The 22,898-nt window shown below is 44.0% G+C and overlaps 1 protein-coding gene and 1 pseudogene across 4 annotated transcripts in view; both read right to left on the bottom strand.

Annotated features, from left to right (window-relative positions):
• The window catches only part of epc2 (enhancer of polycomb homolog 2), a 36,182-nt gene extending 35,515 nt beyond the window's left edge, over nt 1-667 (bottom strand). For all 3 annotated transcript variants that reach the window (XM_083639385.1, XM_083639386.1, XM_083639387.1), the window contains exon 1: nt 331-667. In XM_083639385.1, coding sequence (XP_083495511.1) covers nt 331-483 — 153 coding nt within the window. In that variant the 5' untranslated portion in view covers nt 484-667. The remainder of the gene's footprint in view (nt 1-330) is intronic.
• An 18,221-nt stretch (nt 668-18,888) lies between these two features.
• On the bottom strand, nt 18,889-22,040 carry LOC310778744 (zinc phosphodiesterase ELAC protein 1 pseudogene; annotated as a pseudogene). The gene is made up of 2 exons: nt 21,972-22,040; nt 18,889-19,531 (listed from the first exon to the last, which is right to left on the bottom strand). The product of its transcript is annotated as a zinc phosphodiesterase ELAC protein 1 pseudogene (transcript).
• Between the last annotated feature and the right edge of the window lie 858 nt (nt 22,041-22,898).

Genomic DNA, 22,898 nt, shown 5'->3' with positions numbered 1-22,898 from the left:
GAGCGACACATTTATGATCATAGCATATTAGCCATAATTTGCTGCTGCCGCTTGGCTGGTACCATGCCTGCTGCATCGCCAGTCGCCAAGAGAACTACGCAGAAACGTTTACGTCAGTGCCACAAAACGCCCCCAAATCTCAGTGGTGCTACGCAAACGGCGTACAACATACGTAGCAGGTACGTCAACACCGTAAATTCGGAGGGCCCGTTCATTCCCCGTACACAGCTTACGCACAAGAACGTGCGTAAAGCGATCGTGAATAGCACTGCTCCACATAGCACACGGGTGATCCCCCAAAGATTTATCTAATTTAAAACATAACCATACCAATTCCTCCTCTTTCTCCATGCCCGTCGGCATCTGCGGCACCGACCGGTTGATAGACACGCAGTCGGTCAGGTCTGGAAGGTCTCTGTTGCGGTAAACCGGGAGAGGTTTGGCGGCGTCTAGCGCCCGCGCCCGGAACGATAATTTACTCATTGTTTGCGCCTAGCGTAGTCACCGAGAACACGAAGGAAACATGAATCCCGCCAGAAAACGCTCAAAATATCCACGTAAATCCACACGGGACGCGACGGTTTCCGCTAAGGTCGAATTCATTGGTTTCCGCTCGTCCGAAAACCCGTGCGAAAATCCATTTGTGTGTCAGTTTAACTGGACGTGACGGCAGTTTTTCTCGGCTCCTCTGCTCTCTGCGCCATGGAAAACATGGCGGACATGTCCACACAGCGGAGCAATCCCGGCAGCCACTGCGGCACGTCTGAAAAACACAGGCCGTGACACTGCGCTGCGTGCGCATCTTCATGCAACATGTATGAAGAAACGGCCCACACTGCTCGCAGACAAGATGATGCTGTACACTGCTTGCAGACAAGATGCTGTTTGAAGAACGTGTGGTTCTCAAAGTGGGGTGCAGGGACCCCCCCAGGCCCAGGGGTCCTTGAGGAGGTTCCAGGGGGTCCCCACCAAAGCATAAGTAACACAATGACAGAATGTATGGTTATTTTGGTCATCATGGGTGTCATACACTTTATGTAAATAAAACATCTATAAAGGGGGGGGAATCATATGGGGTCCCTGGGACAAAATCTTATCAAATGGGGGTCTGTGGTCTAAGTTGTGTCAGTTTAGGTTGACTGCAAAAGAAGAACCACTGAAAATAAAAAATAAAGTTGCATTCACCATTTAAATTACAATCACCTTGATAGCAAACATTCTTCACTTAACCTTGACCTGTTTATAACCTTCTAAAATAACCAAGCTGATTCCTTGAATGGTCTAACATGGAACTAAGTCGGAAGTCCCAAACGGCAAGAGTAGAAGTATAATTAGTCTGCTTTGGCTCAGTACAGTTTGGAGGGCCACTCAAAGTATTGCTATAGGGCCCGGGTCATCAATTTAAACCTAGGGGTTCCCAACCTTTTTTGGCTCGTCACCCTACTTTGACATCACACACATCTAGGGACCCGAGACATTCAAATTCTGGTACACCATTGATAATATCATCAGTGACATTGTCAGTGATGTCACATAGTATGTTTCTTTTTCCCAACAGAATTCTCTGTAATCTGAGAATTCTGACCTTAATCTCAAAACTCTAACTTTTTCCTCAGAATTCTGGCAGTAACTCGGAATTCTGACTTTAATCTCAGAATTCTGACTTTATTCTCAGAATCCTGATTTAAAGTTATAATATAAAATTATATAAAAAATGAAGAGTCAATCACAATCTTGATTGAGGCTATGGTCCATGACCATTGATGGAAGCCTTAGTTTGCAGTATATAGTGACATTAGTAATGTCACATATAATGCATAGTCTCAACGCCAGACCCATGAGAGTTTTTACGCTGATAGACTACGTTACTGCATGCTGCAGAGCTTTCTCTGGGTCTGGGACGCTTCCCCCCAGCCGGCTGGTTATGGGAGGGAACCATTCACTTGGCCAGTGGTGGATTTCAGTCCTCCCCAATCAGTAACGACTTTGCGATCAGACGACACGGGAGGCGCAGCCCATTTTTCGAAACGCTCTCTCATCGGTGCTACGACCTGTCATTCAATTTCAACTCGCCTTCAAAAACCAGCAGTGGCTGTGAAGTGGCACAGACTCACTTATGTAGTATGCGGAGCGCAGCGATTCAACATATTTGAGTCTGGGGAGAGACTACATAATGCAACACTGTTTGGATTACCACTCATCGCCACAGGTGACCCCCAAGAGAACAAAGCTGAAATCTTAGAGATTGTCACTTTAAACTCAGAACTAAAAATAAAATAAAAAATAAATCGCAAGTGAGCCTAATAATCTCCGGTAGTATTAAATTGTGTGATGTAAAAAAATAATAATAGAAAATCAAGCAACCCTATTTGAATTCCAGGCGACCCCACTTCAGGTCCTGACCCTATAAGGTTGGGAACCACTGGATGAACCATGGAACCTATGTAAAAACCACTGCCGTAATATTGATCATTTTGTATGGGACACACACACACCACCTCTCAGCCCCAAGCAAGGGCCCAGGAAAATTTAATCATTCCTATTGCAACTGTGTCCCAATTGTTTTTGTTTGTTTTCCAAGCCTGTGTAACACAGATCTGATGTTTTTAGTGCACTGTGAGCGTGAAGAAACATGTGGAATTTGGCCTTCTCATTTCTGAATTGGACCATATTCATGTGTGGTCCTCCTCACAGGTGTGAGCGAGTCAACTTTGCTCAAGTTCCAAGTCAGTCTCGCGTCTTTCTTGAGGCAATGTCAAGTCCAAAGTCCAAATGTAGAATACCAAGTCAAGTGCATTGTCATTAATGTCGACTCGAGTCTGACTCTAGTCCAAGTCATGTGACTTGAGTCCCCTATCTTTTCAGGCACGGCGCACACCAAAAGCTAAAACTACTTTCAAAAGGTGCAATCTGTGTCACTATGCCATTTGGTTGTGATTTGTATCTTTCTTCTTGATACAGCAGTGTATGCCTGTAAGACATTGTTTCACAAACTATGGGTCAGGACACAAATGGGTCACAAGCCTGTTCCAGGTGGGTCCCTACGGGATAGGAATGGATACTCAAGATATGGGGGGAGGGGTCATTTTGTGCCAATTAAGACGGAAGCACAAGCTTTTCATACAATACAATCCTTTAATATAAAATTAAAACAATAGTCTTTGTTGTGTCATAAAACCTTTGGAAGATACTCCACAGGAACATTTCTTAACAAAATATAGGCTTTCGAGCCACTTTTCTCTCCCTGTAAGGTCAGGCAGGTTTCACAATTAAAAACATTTAGAAGCTCATGTTGAAATGCCACAGAATCGGAATATTATGGATGCAGCCACATCAAAAAGGGCATGAAAAGATGTTTTAACTGGAGACCATTTCATACATTTTGGCGCAACAATATAGCCATTTACAATTCCCAAGTTATTTACAATATACCTCTCTGTTCCTTTCTGTACAAATCACCACCTGCCACATTATGTTAGGCGTGTTGAGTAAGATTGACAAAATAAATACTTCAGTACAATCACTCATGACAGCTGCAAAGAAAGCAGTACATGTGTTTACACGCACACCATTATTCCTTACTATTTAAGCCTTCCTGTAAACATCATCCTACTATCAGCCAGGATCATCTGGTATGTATACAGACTATCCCATTTATCCTCAGTTTTCATGTGCTGTGCAAGTCCTAACACTGTGTAATATTGGGAATATTCAGTTAATTCATGTACATAAAATACAGTATAGTGAATAGGATAGGACATTTCATATAAGCAGCTTAAGACCTGGGATATAGCCTAGCACTGTGTGCAAGTAACAACACTCATTAACAGAGGTACTGAACACATGGTATTGAACCATAATCAAACCAAAGATTTCAGATGAAAGGGGAAGTACCAGGTTACACTGTATATGATAAAGAATCTTAACCTCACGACAAAAAAATAAAGTTAAGAAAACGTCATTGTCATCCCCTCTTGGCAATTTCACATGACAAAATAAAACTGAGCTTTCTCAATTCATTAGCAAATGTCTTCTCCAGAGTATTACTTCACTTTTACTCATATTCACAAGCCTATATTGCAAATGCAACAGGTGCAAATAGTGACATCTTTTGAGTCACAACAAACAATTATGTTGTGACCTTTTTTTTTTGCATGGGAAAAATAACACTGAAAATGTAGCCAACATGTACATAACTATAAACAGCTGAACAGGTCATTGCTTTTCTCTCAAGAGAAAAACACAATTCTAAGGCTTTTCAGAGTACAACTTCTCTAATTATTGCTTATCATAGTACTCTTCTTTAAAGAAATAGCTCACCCTAAAATGAAGATTTGAATTATCCCACATAGCTCTATCTCAGCCTTCTCCCCAACTCCTGAATTAAAAAGGCACCGGTCACAAATTTCCATTTTGAGGTGAACTATTTATCACCAGAACAATGTTATCTGCTAATGTTTTGGACATGTGGATCCATCAGGGGTTTTGCCTTGAAGGGACTTGATATACCGACTGGTTACATTGAGATCTTGGGAAATTAACATTGTAGTAGTAGACCTCCAGCAACCGAAATCGTGCCTTAAAACACCCCAGAATCCACAAAACTTTGCATTTTATACTGTAATGTGTAATTTGATGGGTTTTCAAACTATATGCAGGTAAATGTTTTGATATAATGGAAGCCTTTGCAATGAGTCGGCATAACATTGGTTTAAAGTACCTCAAGAAAAGAAAAAACGTGTCCGCAAAAGCAGCCTCAGGTAATACAGCCTCACAGCAAAGAATGATATAAAGAGGCAACATGTTGAAAATGGCATCCTTCATTGAGAGGTTCAAGAGTAAAACCAAGAACAATCACATGAGCAAAGACAGTACATTTGAGCAAACATTTTGAACCCTATTGTAGCTTTGACAGCTTATAGCTTACACTTATATAATTTATATAATTATTTATTAATGTATATAATTGTATATATATAATTATATAAATATATAATTTCCAGTAGGTTGGAGTGAAACAAACAAAGAGAGAGAGAAAATGATTGCACTAGCACAACACTGTCCATCAAAGTAATATTGCAAATATTTTTTCTATTGGACCAGTCTGAGAATTCTCTGTCAAAGCCAACTATAACCTATCTATGGTTTAATGAAAAGCACTTCACCATAACACATTTAGTAGAGTGTGAGGCTCTCATACAGATGGTTTGGTATAGTCAAAGTGAATAAATTAAAGAGGCACAGGAATTTAGAAACTTGGAGATATTTGTAGTTGATTAGCATATTATGCTCTTAAGACTGACTTGTCAGGAGAACGGGTCGCAGCCCACGTTACCCTCAACACCAAAACTCCACTACTGAATATTTATGGGAGATTCATCATCCTATTGTAGAGACCTAGCCAGAGAAAGCTTCAAGCATCATGAGAAATCGGAAAGTGTCCCTTGCCACCGTAGCTGTAACCCAGCAGATGCTATTTGAAGGTGCTGTAACGCTTTTTCTATCCGTAATATATCTGTGAGGGGTCGACAAGGTTGTTGATTAATACCAACATTATTACCAATGATTATCTGACCAGGTGCTGCGAGTTCCAAGAGACACACCTTAACACCTACAGGATCATCTCTGGTATATGCAGTGATATCACCCAGTTTTCTCGGTTGAAATTTACTTCAAACAGTCTTTCAAACATCAGCTCCACTTTTTGTCCAAATATTTTTTTTATCAAAAATAATTTGAGAAACTAAAGCATCAGATAGGGATACAAATGACAATTCAATAACTTGGGAAGTGTGTTACTCTTCTCCCAGATGATGTGTAGAAAATACATTCAAAATTAAGACAGAAATGGAAACCATGAGATGTAGGCTAGTAGGACCTATTTGCATGCCCTATATTTATGCAACCTGTATGAAATATACACTACTGTAAATCTACAGTAACAGTTATATTTATGACAAGGCCCACCATAATAGTAGTCTAAATAAATCACACTGTTTTGAGTGAAGCAAAGCATGAAGATAAATGTACAGTCGTTCTGCACCGAGACACCAGGATTTTTGATGGGAAAGTTGGCACGGAGTTGACTCAATAATATAGAAGAATATTCCACCAATATGAATGTATAATTATGTGTTAGGCACCTGCTTTTCAATGTTTGTGTACACATTTACTTCTTCTTCTGGAGTTAGTGACTTGACAAAGATCCTGCTGAGGACAGGTTTGACAATTATTTTTTAAGCATGAGGGAGAAGAAGAATAAGAAGAAGGAGGAGAAGAAGAAGGAGGAGGAGGAGGAGGAGGAGGAGGAGGAGGAGGAGGAGGAGGAGGAGGAGGAGGAGGAGGAGGAGGAGGAGGAGAAGGAGGAGGAGGAGGAGGAGGAGGAGGAGGAGGAGGAGGAGGAGGAGGAGGAGGAGGAGGAGGAGGAGGAGGAGGAGGAGGAGGAGGAGGGGCAAAAGTTAACCCACCCTGGGACCCATCCAAAAAACAAACAAACAAACACACAAACAAACAAACAAGCAAACAAGCAAACAAAAAATATCCACACGCATTCAATGTCATCTAGAGATCTTCCTCCTTTTGGGTTTCTGGGCTTTGACATCTTTCTGTGAAATATGGTGGATCACAAGAAAAGAGAAAGAAAGTGTTAAGTGACTCACCAATGTTACATCTTTTGCGACTCTTGCCCCTAGTATAAAACAAGTTGGGTTTCCATCCAAAGCATCGCAAATCTTAACACGTTTTTCAGAAAATCGACGAAAGGAATTGCAAAATGATGCATGTTTCCACCCACTACTATTATGAAAATATTAGGAGTTGATACAGTACGTGCCGTTGTCTTGTCATTCAAAGCAAAGTGTACAGGTGCTAATTAGCTTAACAGCAAATATCTTCAAAAATGTAGAAACATGTCATTCAACATAAACACCGAGTCAAGCTGCTCAGTATATTAATGATACTCACGCTGCCTGTCAATTTATTCAACTGGCTCATTGCATCCTCTATAGCAGCCTCAAGGTAGCTGTTTAACTCCCCACCACTGTAAAGACAAACAATATCTTATTAGATCGATTCAGAACATTGACACATTAAAGCCCCCATCCAGCCAGTTTTGTAATTTTTAAGATATTTCATGTGTAGCTGTGTTTTTTCCTGCTCTGCCAATTATATCAAGTGTTTTCCACTGCATTTTGTTGAGAAATAACCTTGTTTTTGGCTCAAAGTCTTAAATGAGCTCACGCGCTAGAAACAGGTGCTGACGTCAACGTTTATGGTTGTCAATGCTCACGTCACCTGTCATATTAATAATATACAATATTACAGTGAATACAAGGTGGAAAACTGACTGGAGTGGGGCTTTAAGTATGTTGTCAACTGTATATCACTTTTCTTGTGAATAAAGGTTAGGTATTGACCAGAAATGAAATCTCCAAAACAGAACAGTTAAAACTATTTACTGACATAGCAAAATGTAGCTTAAACTTACCTTTGGTGATTTCTGTTTGCTTTGTATACTTCCTCCAGGTCATCTTTAGGCGTTTTATGGAATCTCTCAGGGTCTATCTGTGTCAACCAGCATAGAAAGTTAATGAGAATAATTACCATCAGTCAATAACCATGTTGAAACTCACTGAATGTCATTCAAGATAATTGTGTGGGTTCAGCCCATTATGCTGTCACCCTAATGCAAATTATTTTGCATTTCAGAGTACAACCACCACAGGACAAAAATGGTACTATTGAATATATATATATTCATATCTATATATTCATTAATATATAAATATATAAAGAGAAGAAGGATCCCCAGTGGAATGATCAGGTGCTGGTCGGTTGCAGGAACATTAAGAACCAGAATCAAAGTAATACCACCGACCGCACACTGGAGTAACTTTACTGTGATTTATTAGGCAACAATGCGTTTCGCAATCGCTTCCTCAGGTTCACTCAATCTAATGCCATGAGCGCTCAGGTGTGTTAAATAGGTTACATCAGGGTCACATGACAAATTACAGTCATATTTTTTCATTTGACAAATTACAAATTTGACCAAAGTTAAACACGACAGAGAAAAGCACTTTCTCTGCCTGATGGTGTGTTGAGCTCAATTCAATTCAATGCATTGCCACACGGTTATTAATTAAACTGCCTAACCTAACTAACGTACTCTGGCATAGCAGACCTAGCTCCACACTTCGATTTAGCGCTGTGTCAGCGCTGGAGAGCGCCACTAACGTAATCTAACCCAGTTACATGATGACTAGTTAACTGGATATTGTTTACATTAGTGATGTGTGGGTCAGGTGTTTTTTCAAACAGCGACCATCTGTTTCTGTCCTCATCAAGCAAAAATAGTGCAGTAAAAATGGATTAGAATGGTCTTGCTTAAGAATCCTAAGAATCGTGATCTCAATTCTAAGCAAGAAAATTGATATTCTCATTTGTATCCAGAATCGTGCAGCCCTAATAAGCAGCATCATGTCATTTGAAATAGATGAGTGTTTGACAAAAAACTAATTAGGAATCAAAGATGTTTTGCATTATTTGCTAAATCCTTTGTCATGAAACAGTAATGATCTCACCTTGCCTCGTGCACTGTGACACACATGGGGGAGAGATGTTTGGCCCTCCCTCTTCAGCTTGCTTGGCCATGATTGCAAGGCTAGACCCTGACCCCACAGCAGCTCTCTGGCATGTTGTCTTCTGGGGCGTTGTTGGAACAGTTGACCGGCACAGAGCAGGGCGGCCGATCGCAGGTCCTCCTCGCTAATCTTGCCGTCTCTGATGTCAGGTGTTATATATCCGTTTAGGTGTCCTTTAGAGTGCCTGTTGATGTTTCCGTTGAGCCGGCCTTCTGAATGTCCAGTGTGGTGTGTGAAGTCGCCAGAAAAGCCTGCCACTCCACCCTCGCTATTTCTGGTGTGATCACCTCCTAAGGTAGGGCATCCACCTTCAATACCCGTGAAGAAGCCATTCCTGGAGTCCCTTCCATTGAACGGAGGATGGGCGTACTCCTGCGAGGGCGGGCATGTGCGTCTTCTGAGCTTCTCGGTGTACAGGCCATTCCCGTTGACATCCGGACCGTGTGCCTGTAGGAGTTTGTCGCTGCTCCACAGATGACCTTCCGGACCCTCAAGGTCTCTGAGCCACTGTCTTCTCTGGGTGCAACGCCGAGGGGAGCTCAAACGAACAGGAGCTCCCATGGCGCCCGGGGGGAAGCTGTCCAGCTGATCAGGTTTCTTGCAGGGATGGCCCACGCTGGACTGATGTCTCGCCGCCTCCTCGGGACAGGAGTGACAGGGGCTGTGGATGACTGACTGGGAGAGCTTAATGGCTGCGAGAGAGGATGCAAATGCTTCACCGTTGTTAGGTGTGATAACACTGGGCATGGTCTCCCTGGTCAAGCCCACTTTAGTCCGCTGGTCCGGAGCGTTTACTTCTCTGCTATGATGAAGACCCTGGGTGGTTGGATATTCCCGCTGGCTGTCCGGGATGGAAGCGACACCAGACTGGAACAGGCCCTCTGGTCGACTAAAGACTGCCCGTTGATGGCGCGAGACCCTCTCGGGGAAACTCACCTATCGGAGATGTGACCCGAACCACACACACAAAAAAGCGGTTAGAAATTAAGAAAAGTTGGAAGGGGTCAACAAAAACATAAAATCCTGAATCATCATCTTTCTGACCTGGAAGTTCTGCAAGAGGCTGCTGATGGGGTTGGAGAAGGAAGTGTCATGACCTGGTAGGCTGTCATGGCTCGGTAGAAAGTGCCCCACCTGGAGAGGATGCTCACCCTGAACCTGCTGCCGCTGCTGCTGCCGGCTGGCTTCTGGAGCGAGACTCAGATCTAAGTTGAGAAAGTGAGACTCACCTATGGAAATGCAGAGAGAAAGGGAGCAAAAGAGTAAGGAGGGGTGAGGGGAAAGGCCGAATGGAAGAGAAATGGATGCAAAAAAAAAAGGAGGAAACAAGCACAGGAAAGGAGTGAGATGTCTTCAAGATGGTAACCTTGATCCAAACTATAAGTGGTATTGTGGAGAAACTATTGCGAATGTATCAGTGTAGATGCAAGGTGGCATTTTTTTGTACCTAAATTGTCGGCTACAGTAGATGTGCAAGTAGTGCATCAAATAATTTTAAAACAATAAAAGAATAAAAAATGCAAAGGTCAATTAAAAGGGTGATTAAAAAAAACAAATATCAGATGATGTAATATGAAAAATACAAATTATATATTTTCCAAAATGAGGAACCCCCTACATTGGTTCGGTTGGCCATCATGAACTCCTGCATACATCAGCAGCTCCACTGGGATACATACATTAAAGCAGGGGGAATCAAATGGAGACACGCTATGTCAAACAAGACCATTGTGATTCCAGCTACAGGTAAAGCTGAACCTTACCTTTCAACGTCTAGGCAAGTGTAGGACAGGATAGGACAAGAGTAGCAACCAACAATGATCAACGAGCAGTGACAGAGGGAATTCGTGAGCTTGCTGCTATCAAAGATTCATTTACAAAAACAGATGACAAACCTCAAACAAAGTAGCCACCATGATCCGCTAACTGGCTTTCTGCTGAATCCACAGAGCTTGGATGCGAAGTAAATGTGATCATTTGTGTGGCGCTCCTGTATTGAGACAGAAATGCATCCTATGTTGAAGGATATGTGTGTGAGGTAACCGGCACTGTAAGGGAACTGCTTGTCCAATCGGTTCTCCGACAAACACTGAAATTACAAAATTGACTGTACACAAAGAGAACAAATTAAACTATGGTTGCAAATTAATACATAGTCAATAACTTTGCTATGCATATGCATATGGAAAGGATGTTGACCTTATAGGCCTACCATAATTGACTGTCAGCAGTGATGCTCATATTCATCATAATGGTGGCAGAGCACATAACTCTCTCAACGTCCCAACCACCTAAAAAGCCTATGCTCCAGCCTCCAGCTCAGCATTTGGGTCAAGACAACATGCCAACTCATTTACCAAAGAAACTGGTTTCTAACTGAGACTTTAACGCCCATCAAAGAACAGGGGCTACTTGAGGTCACTCAGACACTTTCAGCCGAGAAGAGCTATATCGTGTATCTATTTTTATATTGTCAAATAAAATCAATCAATCAATCAGCTTAGCCATCTGATTCCCACACAAGTGACATGTGGATTCACTTTTAAGTGGTCTGTCACAGCTTTGGTAAAACATGGGCATATGGACCAAGATAAGACTTAATTAAATCTCTTATACCAATAAGAACTACTCGTAAAACATCCCAGAGTGGTGTGGTATATTTACAGGTTAAAACTCACAGATCTTTCATTGAATAAAGAAAAGATTAATAAGTCTTAATTAAAGCATACATGAACACCTACCTATAATGGCGATTCATTAAAAAATAATATAGACTTGAGTGTTAGATTGGGGGGCACTGTTGAAAGTGACCCTGAAAGTAAAATGTTTAAAATAAGTAACAAAAATGTGTCAATGACAATTAAGATGAAAAGGCTAGCAAAAGACAGACTGACACAAATCTTACATTTTCTCTTAGGTTTTACAGGCAAAACAAATATCTGTCCTGCTGCAGCAGTTGCATAGGTTTGACTAATGTAACGTGTGTTTACTTGTGTACAGAGCCAAATGGACAGGATGGCAGCTACATGTAGCAATGTTAATTACAAATAACTAAAATGTATGCAATTTATGGCTACCGGTATGTATTTTTTTTCACTTGACTTGTGAAAATTAAGCAGAAATAAGAACCTTCACTGGACAGGGGGATACTATTATTTTAACACCATAGCAGTGATCATGTTCATAACAGTGTATCAAAATGAATCTGTAATGAGCTAATGGGGTTACCTGATTCAGAGAAGGTATTGAAACCACCATTTGACACCACTGAAGGCAATCCCGTTCTGTCTCGGAATGGGACGTTGCCTTGGGATCGTTTCACATGGTGTCCAAAGTGCTGCCAGTGAGGGTTTGGGTTGCCCATTGACCCCATAGCTTCATGTACACCGTAGCCTAGTGTGCCCACGTTGCCACCGAAGCCAGGGGTGTGCATTTTATTGATTGGACCTAGTATAAACTGATCCATGTTTAGAGGTTGACCTACACTCCGATTGCACTCGCTGCTGCTGAGGTTGTGTCTGTTTGGGATCTCCACTCGGCTGTGGAGCTGATGAGGTCCATGTCCACTCTGTGACGCCGGCATCTCCACTCTGCTGTGGAGCTGGTGAGGTCCATGTCCACTCTGTGACGCCGGCATCTCCACTCTGCTGTGGAGCTGATGAGGTCCATGTCCACTCTGCGACGCTGGCATCTCAGCCAGCACCCTCTCCTCCAGGAAGGGAGATTTTGCAGATCCAGACGGGTGGTGATCTGCGTATATATGGCCATTCGGAACATTCTGGTTGCTCATAGATTGAAGTAGATGGCCCATTGTTGTGTTAGATGCCCCCCTTTGCTGCATAAGTCTCTTCATGGGCTCTGGATAGCCAGTGGAGCTGGAGTCAGAGCTACACTGGATGTTCACGTTGAAGGTCATGCTACCTCCAGCCTCATTGGGCTGTTTACGCTTACGAAGCATCTCTCTCTGCTGGGCCATGAGTTTGTCTCTGAGTGCTGCCCTTCCCCTCCGGCCGTCATTCACAGTGTGTCCAGAACTGTGTAGATATTTGCCATCTGAAATGCCATACCCGTCACCACCACCAACCAGTCCTGGATGTCCCAAATGAGTGGCCCGTGCCTCTGTTCCTAGCGTGGCGTCAGTCGGTTTGTTTTGATTGACTATCTGTGCTTTGGCTGCTGCTGACAGTAAACTGCTGGCCGGGAAAGAGGAGGGATTCTGCTGATCAAGCAGTTGGTTGGAGGTCCTTCCCAGAGCACTGTCAGATCCAGGAGCCGGAGGACATACGGAGTCGGGGTGGCTATGCATACCAGCATTCACTCCTGCTAGCGGCTGGTTGGCAGTCTCCGTCGGGTGATGGAATGGCAAGGAGGTCCGAGGAGACCGGGAGCGGAGCTTTGACACCTGTAGGCCCGTGGTGAGAGCACAACTCCCATGTTGAGAAGAAGAAATAGACGCGTGTGAATGATGTGATGGCTCCTCCATCCTAATGGGAGCAGGGCCAGCCATACGCATGGGGGATGTGATGTGTGAAGATGGGACAGATGAGGGTGTGGGGTGCTGAACCCTCTGGCCATGTCCAATAGGTCCAGACTTAGGCATTGGCATGGGGAGGTTGCTAGGTAACGGGACAATAGCAGGAGGGATGTTGAGATTCACAGTTGGGACCTGAGGCTGGGCAGTGAATTGGAGGCTTGAAGGGGTTGAGACCGTTTGTTCTCGACTATGAGTTTTAGTTGGAATGGGGTCAAGGATACCAAGAGGGTCATTTTCTGAACGGGTTAGAGGCGTCTTCTGCACAACACAGAGAGGGAGCTGAGAAATGTGTGGTTGCTGCTGAGTGTAGCTGACAGACGTGGATCTACGCTGAAAGTCCACACTTGGAGGAAAGTTGCAGGGTGAATTCTGTCTGTTGGAGCTTTTAGCATTAACTGAAGGTGATAAGGAGACACTACTACTCCTCCCAGTCAAAATGCAAGACAGCTGAGTGCCTGGAGCGGTGGAGCCGTGGAGCATGATGTTGGGCGAGGAGAGAGGAGTAAACCGCTCGCCATTCATATGGCCAGAAGAACCTGGGCTCAAGCCTCCGTGAAAACCAAGAACAGAAGCGTCGGGACTCCTCAGAGGATCGAGCCGTGGAGATGGGGTTCCATTACCGCAATGTTGTGAGCTACGTGAGGTGGATGAGGGAGGGCTAAGCAAGCTGTTTTGGTGGTTGTGATATTGGGACCTTTGGGAATTGTGGTCACCACCACCACCAAGCCTTGACCTGGTGTGGCCTGTGTATAGCTCCCTCTGGGCGGGAGAACCCAGGTCACGTGGGCAGTACTGCTGACCACACATTGGCATTTTGTAGGGATTCTTGCTGTCAAGAGTGAGCGGGTTGTAGGGGCCATTGTGCACATCGTTCCTGACTGCGTGATGATTCAGAGGACCCACATGACCAGCGCCTGTAAAATAAACAAGTGATCAGCTTATTATAGTCTCAAAAAGAGGAGAGCGGGGACAAAAAGCCATATTTAATAGACAGAAAATGGTGATACTGTAGTAGAATGAAGCTTGACATGTGAGCCTGGCTTAATTTATTTGTTCTTATACACATTTTCACTTCCATTTTCTTATTAAAAAGGTGCTATGTTTTACACACATACATTTTAACATCAATAAATCATTACCATATTAATTTGGACACATTGGTATTATTACTGTAAACAAATGAGTAGGGCGGTACCGAGTATAATTTTTTCACATTTGAATATTCTACTGAGGTTTTCCATGTCTGCCGTGACGTCATCATGACGTAAAATAAAAAAGAACATAAGAATACTTAGACCAAAAAAGATGTTAAAATGATTATTAATATTCAAATGCAGATTTTTTTTTATTCGAATGTCAGCAGTATGAATGAACATTTGACTGTCCGACTCGACTATTCGGTACAGCCCTACAAATGAGAACACTGCCACTGGGAAAATTGTCAGCTCGTGACGGCCTCTGACCAGGCTTGTTTTCATCAGTTGCTCCAACTAATGTGAGGGATGAATTGTGGAATGATAGAGCTATCTTATTCCAGATGGAATATTTTGAGGCAGATAAATACTCTTTCAAAGCTAAATGACTTGAAGACACCATGCAGGACCTTAGCGAGTGAGAGGTGCTGGGTAAGGTGGGACTTCCAACCTAAACAAACAAACTTCTCAGGTTAACGATGATAGACCCGCCTGCTCTTGCCTGTTCATCCAATGAGGACTTTCTGAGCGTGTGCACTGATTTAAAAAGCCAACCTCATATCAGTCAGTCAGTAAATGTGTATGTTTTTATACTATTTCATGCTTATATCTTTGACCTATAAATCTCCTCCATGGATTACATAATGTTACTGCACGTCTCTGCAGTCTGGATTTGATATCGTTAAAGAGATATCATGGGATGATTGAATGGCATCTACAAGGTAGCGAACACCAGCTTTGTTTGATGTATACTTGTTTGTGTGGTAATGGCTCATAAACATCCACAGCAATTTTGTTAGGGTGAGGCACCAATCTGGAAAATTAGGCTAACTTTCACCAACATCAGAAGAATCCTTTAAAAACTGCTAAAATATTGGTGGCACAAAAACGAACAATGTCATTCACACTCAGTACGTTTACATGCCCAGTTAAGTCAAGCTATGGTTATAGCTTGATTAGGCTATTTACTCAGACTACTGTCCTTGTCCCAGTATACAGGCACGGGTGGGAAATCGATTTATTGATGGGATCACGTCGCCTCCGCTACGATAGGTGGCGATATGCACTCTTTCCCCGCAGGCTCCGCCAATTCTAACAACTGGTAGCAGAAAGTCTCTTAAATGCAAATGGTCACGTAACACAAAGCGGCCCCTTGTTAGCTCAATACAGTTGAAACTAAGATATTCCATTAAAAAAACATTTTTTCTAAACACAGATTTAGCTACATCAACGAATTTCACATTTAGCTTTAGCTAATCGCTCCCTGGCCGCTAACATAACAGTTTTACACTGTTCGACTTCCGGGTCAAAGAACTTTAGCGCATGCTCCAGGTCAGCCCCATGTTCAGTCCGACTGCCCTGTATACATGCAGGAGTAAATCGACTCCCAATCGCATTATCTGGGTGTGTTAGTCGGACTTTTATAACTTTGATTTCAGTCGAGCCAACATGTTTACTTGTATTTCAAAAGTCCGGTTTTAAGCGGACTAACGCAATAATTTGATTTTTTTAAGTGTCATGTAAACGTACTGATTGACAATGATCAAAAATAAGTTTTCCCATACCAGTAGCACCGCTTGGAAACGGGGACTCCATGCTCCTGTGCAGCGTCGTCACGGCAACGATCTTTCTCTTGTGAATGCACAGTTTGGTGACATCAGAGTCTGCTTGGGCATCCTCAGCCGTCCTCTTTTGAACTGCAGCCCCGGGCTCAAAGTTAAACACCTGAAAGGTGGAGGAACAATGACACCAAGTGTGTGTTCAAGTCAACAATTGAGTCAAATATGGTCGCAGGTTGGTGAGCCAAAAAGTTCCTTTCTGGAAGAAGAAAAAACACTGACCTTATGAAGGATGAGTGGACACTCCAGGCCACACTTGCAGGTGCCATCAGTCAACAGGTAGGCCTTGGCCTGCTCCAGACAGGCTAGCACTGATCCACTGGGGCTGTGTGAAGGAGAGGGCAGAGACTGACCACTGGATCACACAGCCACTGCAGCTACTAGCATGATGGTTGACAGAAAAGCACCAACACCAGTATTGGATATGAAGCAGACACAAGGTTAAAACAGGCAATCGTGTAAGAATTTCCCCAACGCTAAAACCAGATACCAAGAGCCCTGTGGAATCTCAGACATCGAGGCAAATCAACCTCGTTTCCTGTTTACAACACATTCAGTGAGTAGAGGGATGCTCTGATGTCTTCATACTACGAGCACTCTAGGATGTTCGGGTGGACGCCGGGGAGAGGGGGGCGGGGTATGCATGATTGTAGTGACGTGAAAACTACGCTGACTTTGACGAATCCACCTGTCAAGAGCTTTGGCAGCACAAGGAAAATGTGTTCCTTGAATGTCTCTTCTGTAATGATGACCCTTTTCTACAGGGGTTTTAGAGAATCTGTTCTTATGTTCTGTATTGTGGCCTGGTTTGGTAACACGACCCTGGTCAATCAGAACAGGCTCGGTAGCCTTGTGGCCAGCAAGGTTACTTTCTGGGAGAGGTCAAGCCCAGCTCATAGACCTTTATAAGTGCTGAGGTAAGCCCCTCCCCTCCTGGAGGGCCCAGATCACGCCGTTCGCTCGGAGTTTGAGCTGTTGCCCTCAGGTCGTCGGCTGAGGGTAACCACAACCAGGACCAAGCGCTTCAAACTCTCCTTTGTCCCGGCTGCTATTCAGCTGATGAACAGCAGATGGCACTTTATTTTTCTGGTTTTGCCCTTTTGCACAGACTGCCTGCTACCTGTTGTACTTTTTAAAGTCTCTCTGCCTCCATTGCCATATTTTTAGGTTTGTAGGCTTCTGTCTTTTATCTTATCTTTTTTATTAGCATTTATATGTTTTGTATGATGTGTGTTTTATATTACCTGGCTGCAAACAAATTTCCCTGCAAGGGACAATAAAGTTACCTTTGACCTTTGACTTTGTAGTATTGTCTCGGAGAATATCACTACAGTTAGAAAGTTAGTGAGCTACTCTCTGGTATGTGGATGTTGAGTGCACCAGCCTCCAGTTAGTTGACACTTGTTTGGCTTCTACCATACGGCCTGGTGTACACAGCGTTCACACTGGATTCCCCAGGGCTCTCATGTGAAATTGTACTTGAACGCACAGGGTGTTGGCAGCACCCACAGATGGGAGCAAAGAGGGTCAACAGACGTTCCACAGACAAACTACACAAATGTAACTATGCGCCAAGAGCCACAAATACATTGATTGGCTTGTCAGAGAGGTGAGGCAAGATTTCTGGTGAAAACAGTGCCTCACCTCCATTCTGGTGCTAATCTAATCTAATCTAATCTAATCTAATGATATACTATAATTGAGGATCTGTCTGTCTGTCTGTTTGAAGTTGCAAGGTGCACCGTTGCTCTGATCGCCTCCCAAATTTGCCAAAACACTTTTCAGGGGTGTGGAATGAATCTAGTTAAAAAAAAAAAACGCCCACGGGGGCACTATTTCTTCTAATAGCTTTCCGGCAGACTGGATGCCTTGCGGCACATTGCTGCCTCTCACAGTTGGATGGTCTCCGTCTAGACCTGGTTCATCTTCTTTCAAGTTTCCGGTGTTTCTCACACCTCCTCAATCTTGGCTGTTGCGCCTCGTCTCATGTTCCTCCGCTCCTCATCCCTCCTGAGCAACGCGCCTTCACCTTTGTGAAGGGCTCCTCCGTTAACTCATTCCCCGTCAGTTTCAAAGGAAAGTCACAAGCCACCGCCAGTGTTTATTTTCCAAGACCCACAGAATATGTTCTTCTATGACGATGTAAACACTGGATATCCCAAAAGACAGAACAAAGCCTCACGTTTCATGGGGAAAAAATGTGTTTCTGCCTTCTTCCGTTCTTTAGTTATCGACACTTGAATGTAGGTTGTTCTCACTGAAAAAGCGCGTCTCTGACCAGAAAGCAGAGATACGTGCCTTTTTGTGCACCGAAGCGATTGAATAATTCACCCCCGCACGGAGAGAGCACCGGGGGCGGGTCATCACACTCTCGTCTCCGTGAGGCTGCTGGTGCTTCCGTGTACTCGGAATTGTGGAGGTCTGGGAGCATATTTGACGGCTGAAATGTACACTATGTGAGAGGGTTCACAAAGCAGATGACTGATCTAACTGACAGGAGCAGTGATTGCTCTGCGTTTACCAGTTTATTGTGAAATAAATCCTTCCGCGTTGAGTTACTGTCACAAGCCTGTGTGACAACGCCTCCAGTGTTTACCGTGTACCGCTTTGAGGCTCCAGGCCTGGCAGGCTGGATGTGTTTTGAGCTTACTGCATGAAGGGAGATTGATGCTGAGAACACAGGCTGGTTTTGTGTGGGGGGGAACTTTGGCTTGCAGAGAACTACATGATCGGTAAGCACTTCATAAGGTGGCCAAGAGCGCTATCTATCGAGTGGCAGTGAAAAGACGGATTGACGAATGTATTCACGTATTCAGCGGTATTTAATATAAAGTCCAGCTGAAGCGGTATTCACTGGCTCACACACTCTGTCTTTAATATCAAACCAAGGCCCCTGAGTGTTACTGTGGCCTTCTAAGCGGGATGTTCAGAGTGAGAAAGTGGTCAGCCAGGGTCACTTCCACCCCGCTGCCCTGCTCCAGCCTGTCTCTTCAGCTCCTCCTCCTCCTGGTCCCCGTCCCCCTGCAAGGCGCCGGGCTTGTACCTCTGGCTGAAGTGGGACAGCACCAGCCGCCGCACGCAGCAGTCCCAGCCGGGCCAGCGCCGCCACCATTTTAGGTGTGCTGTGCCCGTGCTCCACCGCGTTCTCCCGCCGGTGTTCATCCCCGAGCGTGGCCTCGTGGACCAAAACGTCCGCTCGGCTGCACGCCTTCAGCGGCCCTTCCCCCATGACGGAGCTGCAGTCCCCCAAAACACAGACTTTCCTCCCTGGTACGTACGGGCTCCTCCAGGACCTCGCTTGGCGACACCATGCGCCCGCTCTCTAATGTCACCGACTCTCCGGCTTTCAGGCGCCCGTACAGCGGTCCTGGTTTCAGGCCTAGTTCCTTTAATAGCTTTGCTATTCAGTCTCCCAGGCCGCTCCCGCTCCTGAACGGAGAAGCTGAAGGAGGGGATGCGGTGCAAGAGTCTGAAGGCCTTGACCACAAACCTCTTGTCTGCAAAGAGGAGGTAACATGTCCACGGAAAAAAAATCTGATTGGACTAATGAGCGGAAGACCCGCCTTTCTGCTTCCCATTCTGGTTGGTGCATGATTCATCCCCACGAAGTACAGATGGTATGGCGGAAGCATTTGAAAATTGCGGAAGCCAACTCGTCTGTTCTAAGAGATTAGGATTTATACATCCACTGCTTCCCTACATTCTGTCCCTCTACTCTCAGATCCCTCCATCCCGTACCAGTTTGAGCTAGAGAATCGTCTTTTCAGATGATGTCACTGTTGACATTATGATGTCACAGATGATGTCACTGTTGACATTATGACGCATCACTAAAGGTCAGGCTATATAAGTGGTGGAGTATAACTAGAGCTGCGTTCCAATACCCATACTTGTACTTCTTTCTTGTAGTATGTACTGCCGCTGCCCTCACAAAGTATGGATTGTAGTGTGCAGCATGCATGCAAAATGCATACTATAGGGACACACTACATCTGTCATCACGTGAGCTTCCTGAACTCCGACCTCTTGCTCACTTCCGCCGACGTCCGCAGCGCCACATTTGAGGTTTTTTTTTTTTTTTTTTTTTCTCTCTCAATAAACAAAGTCTGGCAGTAACAAACAGTACATTATACAAAAAATTCAGACTAAACATTTACAAAATTGGAACAGACAATCAAATAAACAAAATCAAATAAATAAAGCAAAAACATTAAGTCAGAGTTCTAAACAGGAATCAAGATATGCATGTTTTGGTACACACTCCATGCTTGTTTGGTTTTAACATATTTCAAGGCTTTCTTAAAGTTAATTATCTCATTCATGAACACGCAGCTCAGTCAGTGCGACGTAACTCCAGTAGGTGGGGGTAATGCACAAAAAGTTGTTTGCCAACCGCCATAAAACATTAGAAGAAGAAAAAGAAGATGTAACTTCCTGCTGCGCAAAGGATTGTGGGGAAGATTGGCTGAAACAGCATGCATCGATGCATACTCCGAAATAGGAGCTGATGTAGTACAACATCCTGGTACTCTTGGCATACTGCATCTGACATACTATGTATTGGGACATACTAATTCTTTTTTTGCCTACTAAATAGTATGGAAGTATGGGTATTGGAACGGGGCCTAGGACTGGTACGGTGAAAGAAGAAAAGACCTAAGAGGACCAGAAGGACAGAATGTAGGGTAACGGTGGTTGGATGAATCCAGAAGGCGGCGTAATGCAACATAAAGGATGCCAACTGCCATAAACTGCCAACATATCACTGGACTACTACTACATCAATCATTATGACAAGAAACACACTTTTTATTTTATTTAAAAAAAGATGGGGGGTGGGGGGCGTCCTAATCACCTTTAGATAATGCAGTTTGTGGGCAAATATACTGTAGGATCACAAATAACAGAATACCATATGAGACACTTAGTTGAACTGTGGAGAGGACACAGTCTTCTCTATGTAGAATTGTCAGTGTTTTCAAACGTGTCTCCACAGAAGGGCCATGTTAGCCAGGTTGCTCATGCAGAGAGGGACTATACTTTGTGGGATGCAATATCTGCCTCTCCCTCTAGGGAGTTCTGGTTGACAGGCTTCGCTTCCAAAACACTGACACCAGACCTCCTTTTCCTCCACTGCCTTGACCAGAAATACTGGAACTATTTGTGAGGACATGAAATAAAAGGTCACAACGATTCTTCTTCCATGACAGCCCTATTACACTGACCTACAAGTAAAAGGCCAATTAAAAGGTTAAAAACAGACAAAAACACTGAACTATGAGGTGTTGCAAGAGTTTCAGGTTTCAATTGTCATGGTGTCAGGATTGGTCAAATCGATTGGTCAATCGGCAAAAAAATAATCACCAATTATTTTTTATAATCAATTCATCATTTAATCTATTTTTTAAGAAACTAGAAATACCGCATTGTGGTTGTATGCCTCCGCCAACAAGTCAGCAGTCAACATCTATGTCTGTCCAGACTCATACAAGCACAAATACAATGAAGCCCACAGCGCAGTGGTGTGGCCATTCAGGCTTATGGCACTTTAGGCAATGTTTGGGAGTAGAACATGAAGGGAAATCTGCGCCTCAGCCGACGAACGTTGCAGACTGGTGCCTCAGACCAGGGACAAATGATTCAAAATGAAAGATGAGATCTGGAGCAAACAGTCAATTTTTGCAAATTTAATAGGTGCAACTATTAAATTTGCTAAGTTTGCTCCAGATCTCATCTCTCATTTTGAATGTTTGGGAGTACCTCAACAACACAGCTAATCGTTTTCAACATGGAAATTAGTCCTACCCCAAAACCACCCACATACCCCCAATCACCACTAGACACCAGTCGAACCCCAACTCTGTATCACCCCTCTATCCCTAGCTACGGCCCCTTTCCCCTAAGCCCACCCCTTTCCCTCACCACGGTCCTTCCCGCCACTCAAAGGCCCCCATCCACCCCTCAAGCACTGACTCTCTACTACCTTCCTATCGTTAGCTGTGGCCCATTTTCCCCGCCACTTACTGATCCCGCCCCCTCCCACCACCCACATCCCCCTAGACATTCCCCCAACCCACCCCTCAAATCCCAAATCTCTACAACTTTCGTATCGCTAGCTACAGCCCCTTTTCCCCAGCCCCGCCCCCCTTCCTTGACCCCACACATCCTCCCACCACCCACATCCCCCTAGCCACCCCTCTAGCCCCAACCGTCTATGATCGTCCTATCCCTAGCTATGGTCCCTTTTCCCTAACCAGGGAGTTCCCCAAGCCCCGGTAGCCAGCGATGTCTCCGCCTACTGGCCTCTGGCCTGCCGGTTACTTTATACACTGTGGGGAGAAAAAAAAAAAAAAAAAAAAATTACAGTGCACCTGAACGCAACATTCATGTCATTCTGGCCAATACTCCACTTCTGTTATAACATTTCAGTCTGGAATATGGAATATCTTTCAATAATCTTTATGACTAAAAGGCTAAAGGTAATCTCATGTGTAAGAAATGACTGTTCTACATTGAAGTAAAACTAAATAATTAACTTGTTGGTTTTGGATTTATTTAGCTTCAAGAGTGCCACTTACTGATACTTATGCTTAAATTAACCCACTCATATTCTGGTTTATTTCAAGAAAAACATTTTGGCTAGTGGAAATTCTAATTGGCTGGTAACTTCTAGCAGCCATATTGGCAGGTGGTCAAAAAAGTTAATTTCAAGCCCTGCAGGGAAAGCAAGTGGTGACATAGGACTGAGTGAGAAAAGGATCAAATATTGGTGTTTAAGACTGAATAATGACATCACAACTGTTAATTTAAAATGAGTTATTCCTCTAAACCTGACTTGAAATGCCCCAAATCTTTCCGCGCCGGCGCCGTTTGACCCCCAACCCTCAGCTAAATCTGGCTCTCTGGTAGC

The sequence above is a fragment of the Poromitra crassiceps genome (genome assembly GCF_964638095.1).
Source record: "Poromitra crassiceps genome assembly, chromosome: 6".
In the NCBI taxonomy this organism is placed as follows: domain Eukaryota; kingdom Metazoa; phylum Chordata; class Actinopteri; order Beryciformes; family Melamphaidae; genus Poromitra; species Poromitra crassiceps.
This window is presented reverse-complemented; position numbering and strand designations above follow the sequence as displayed.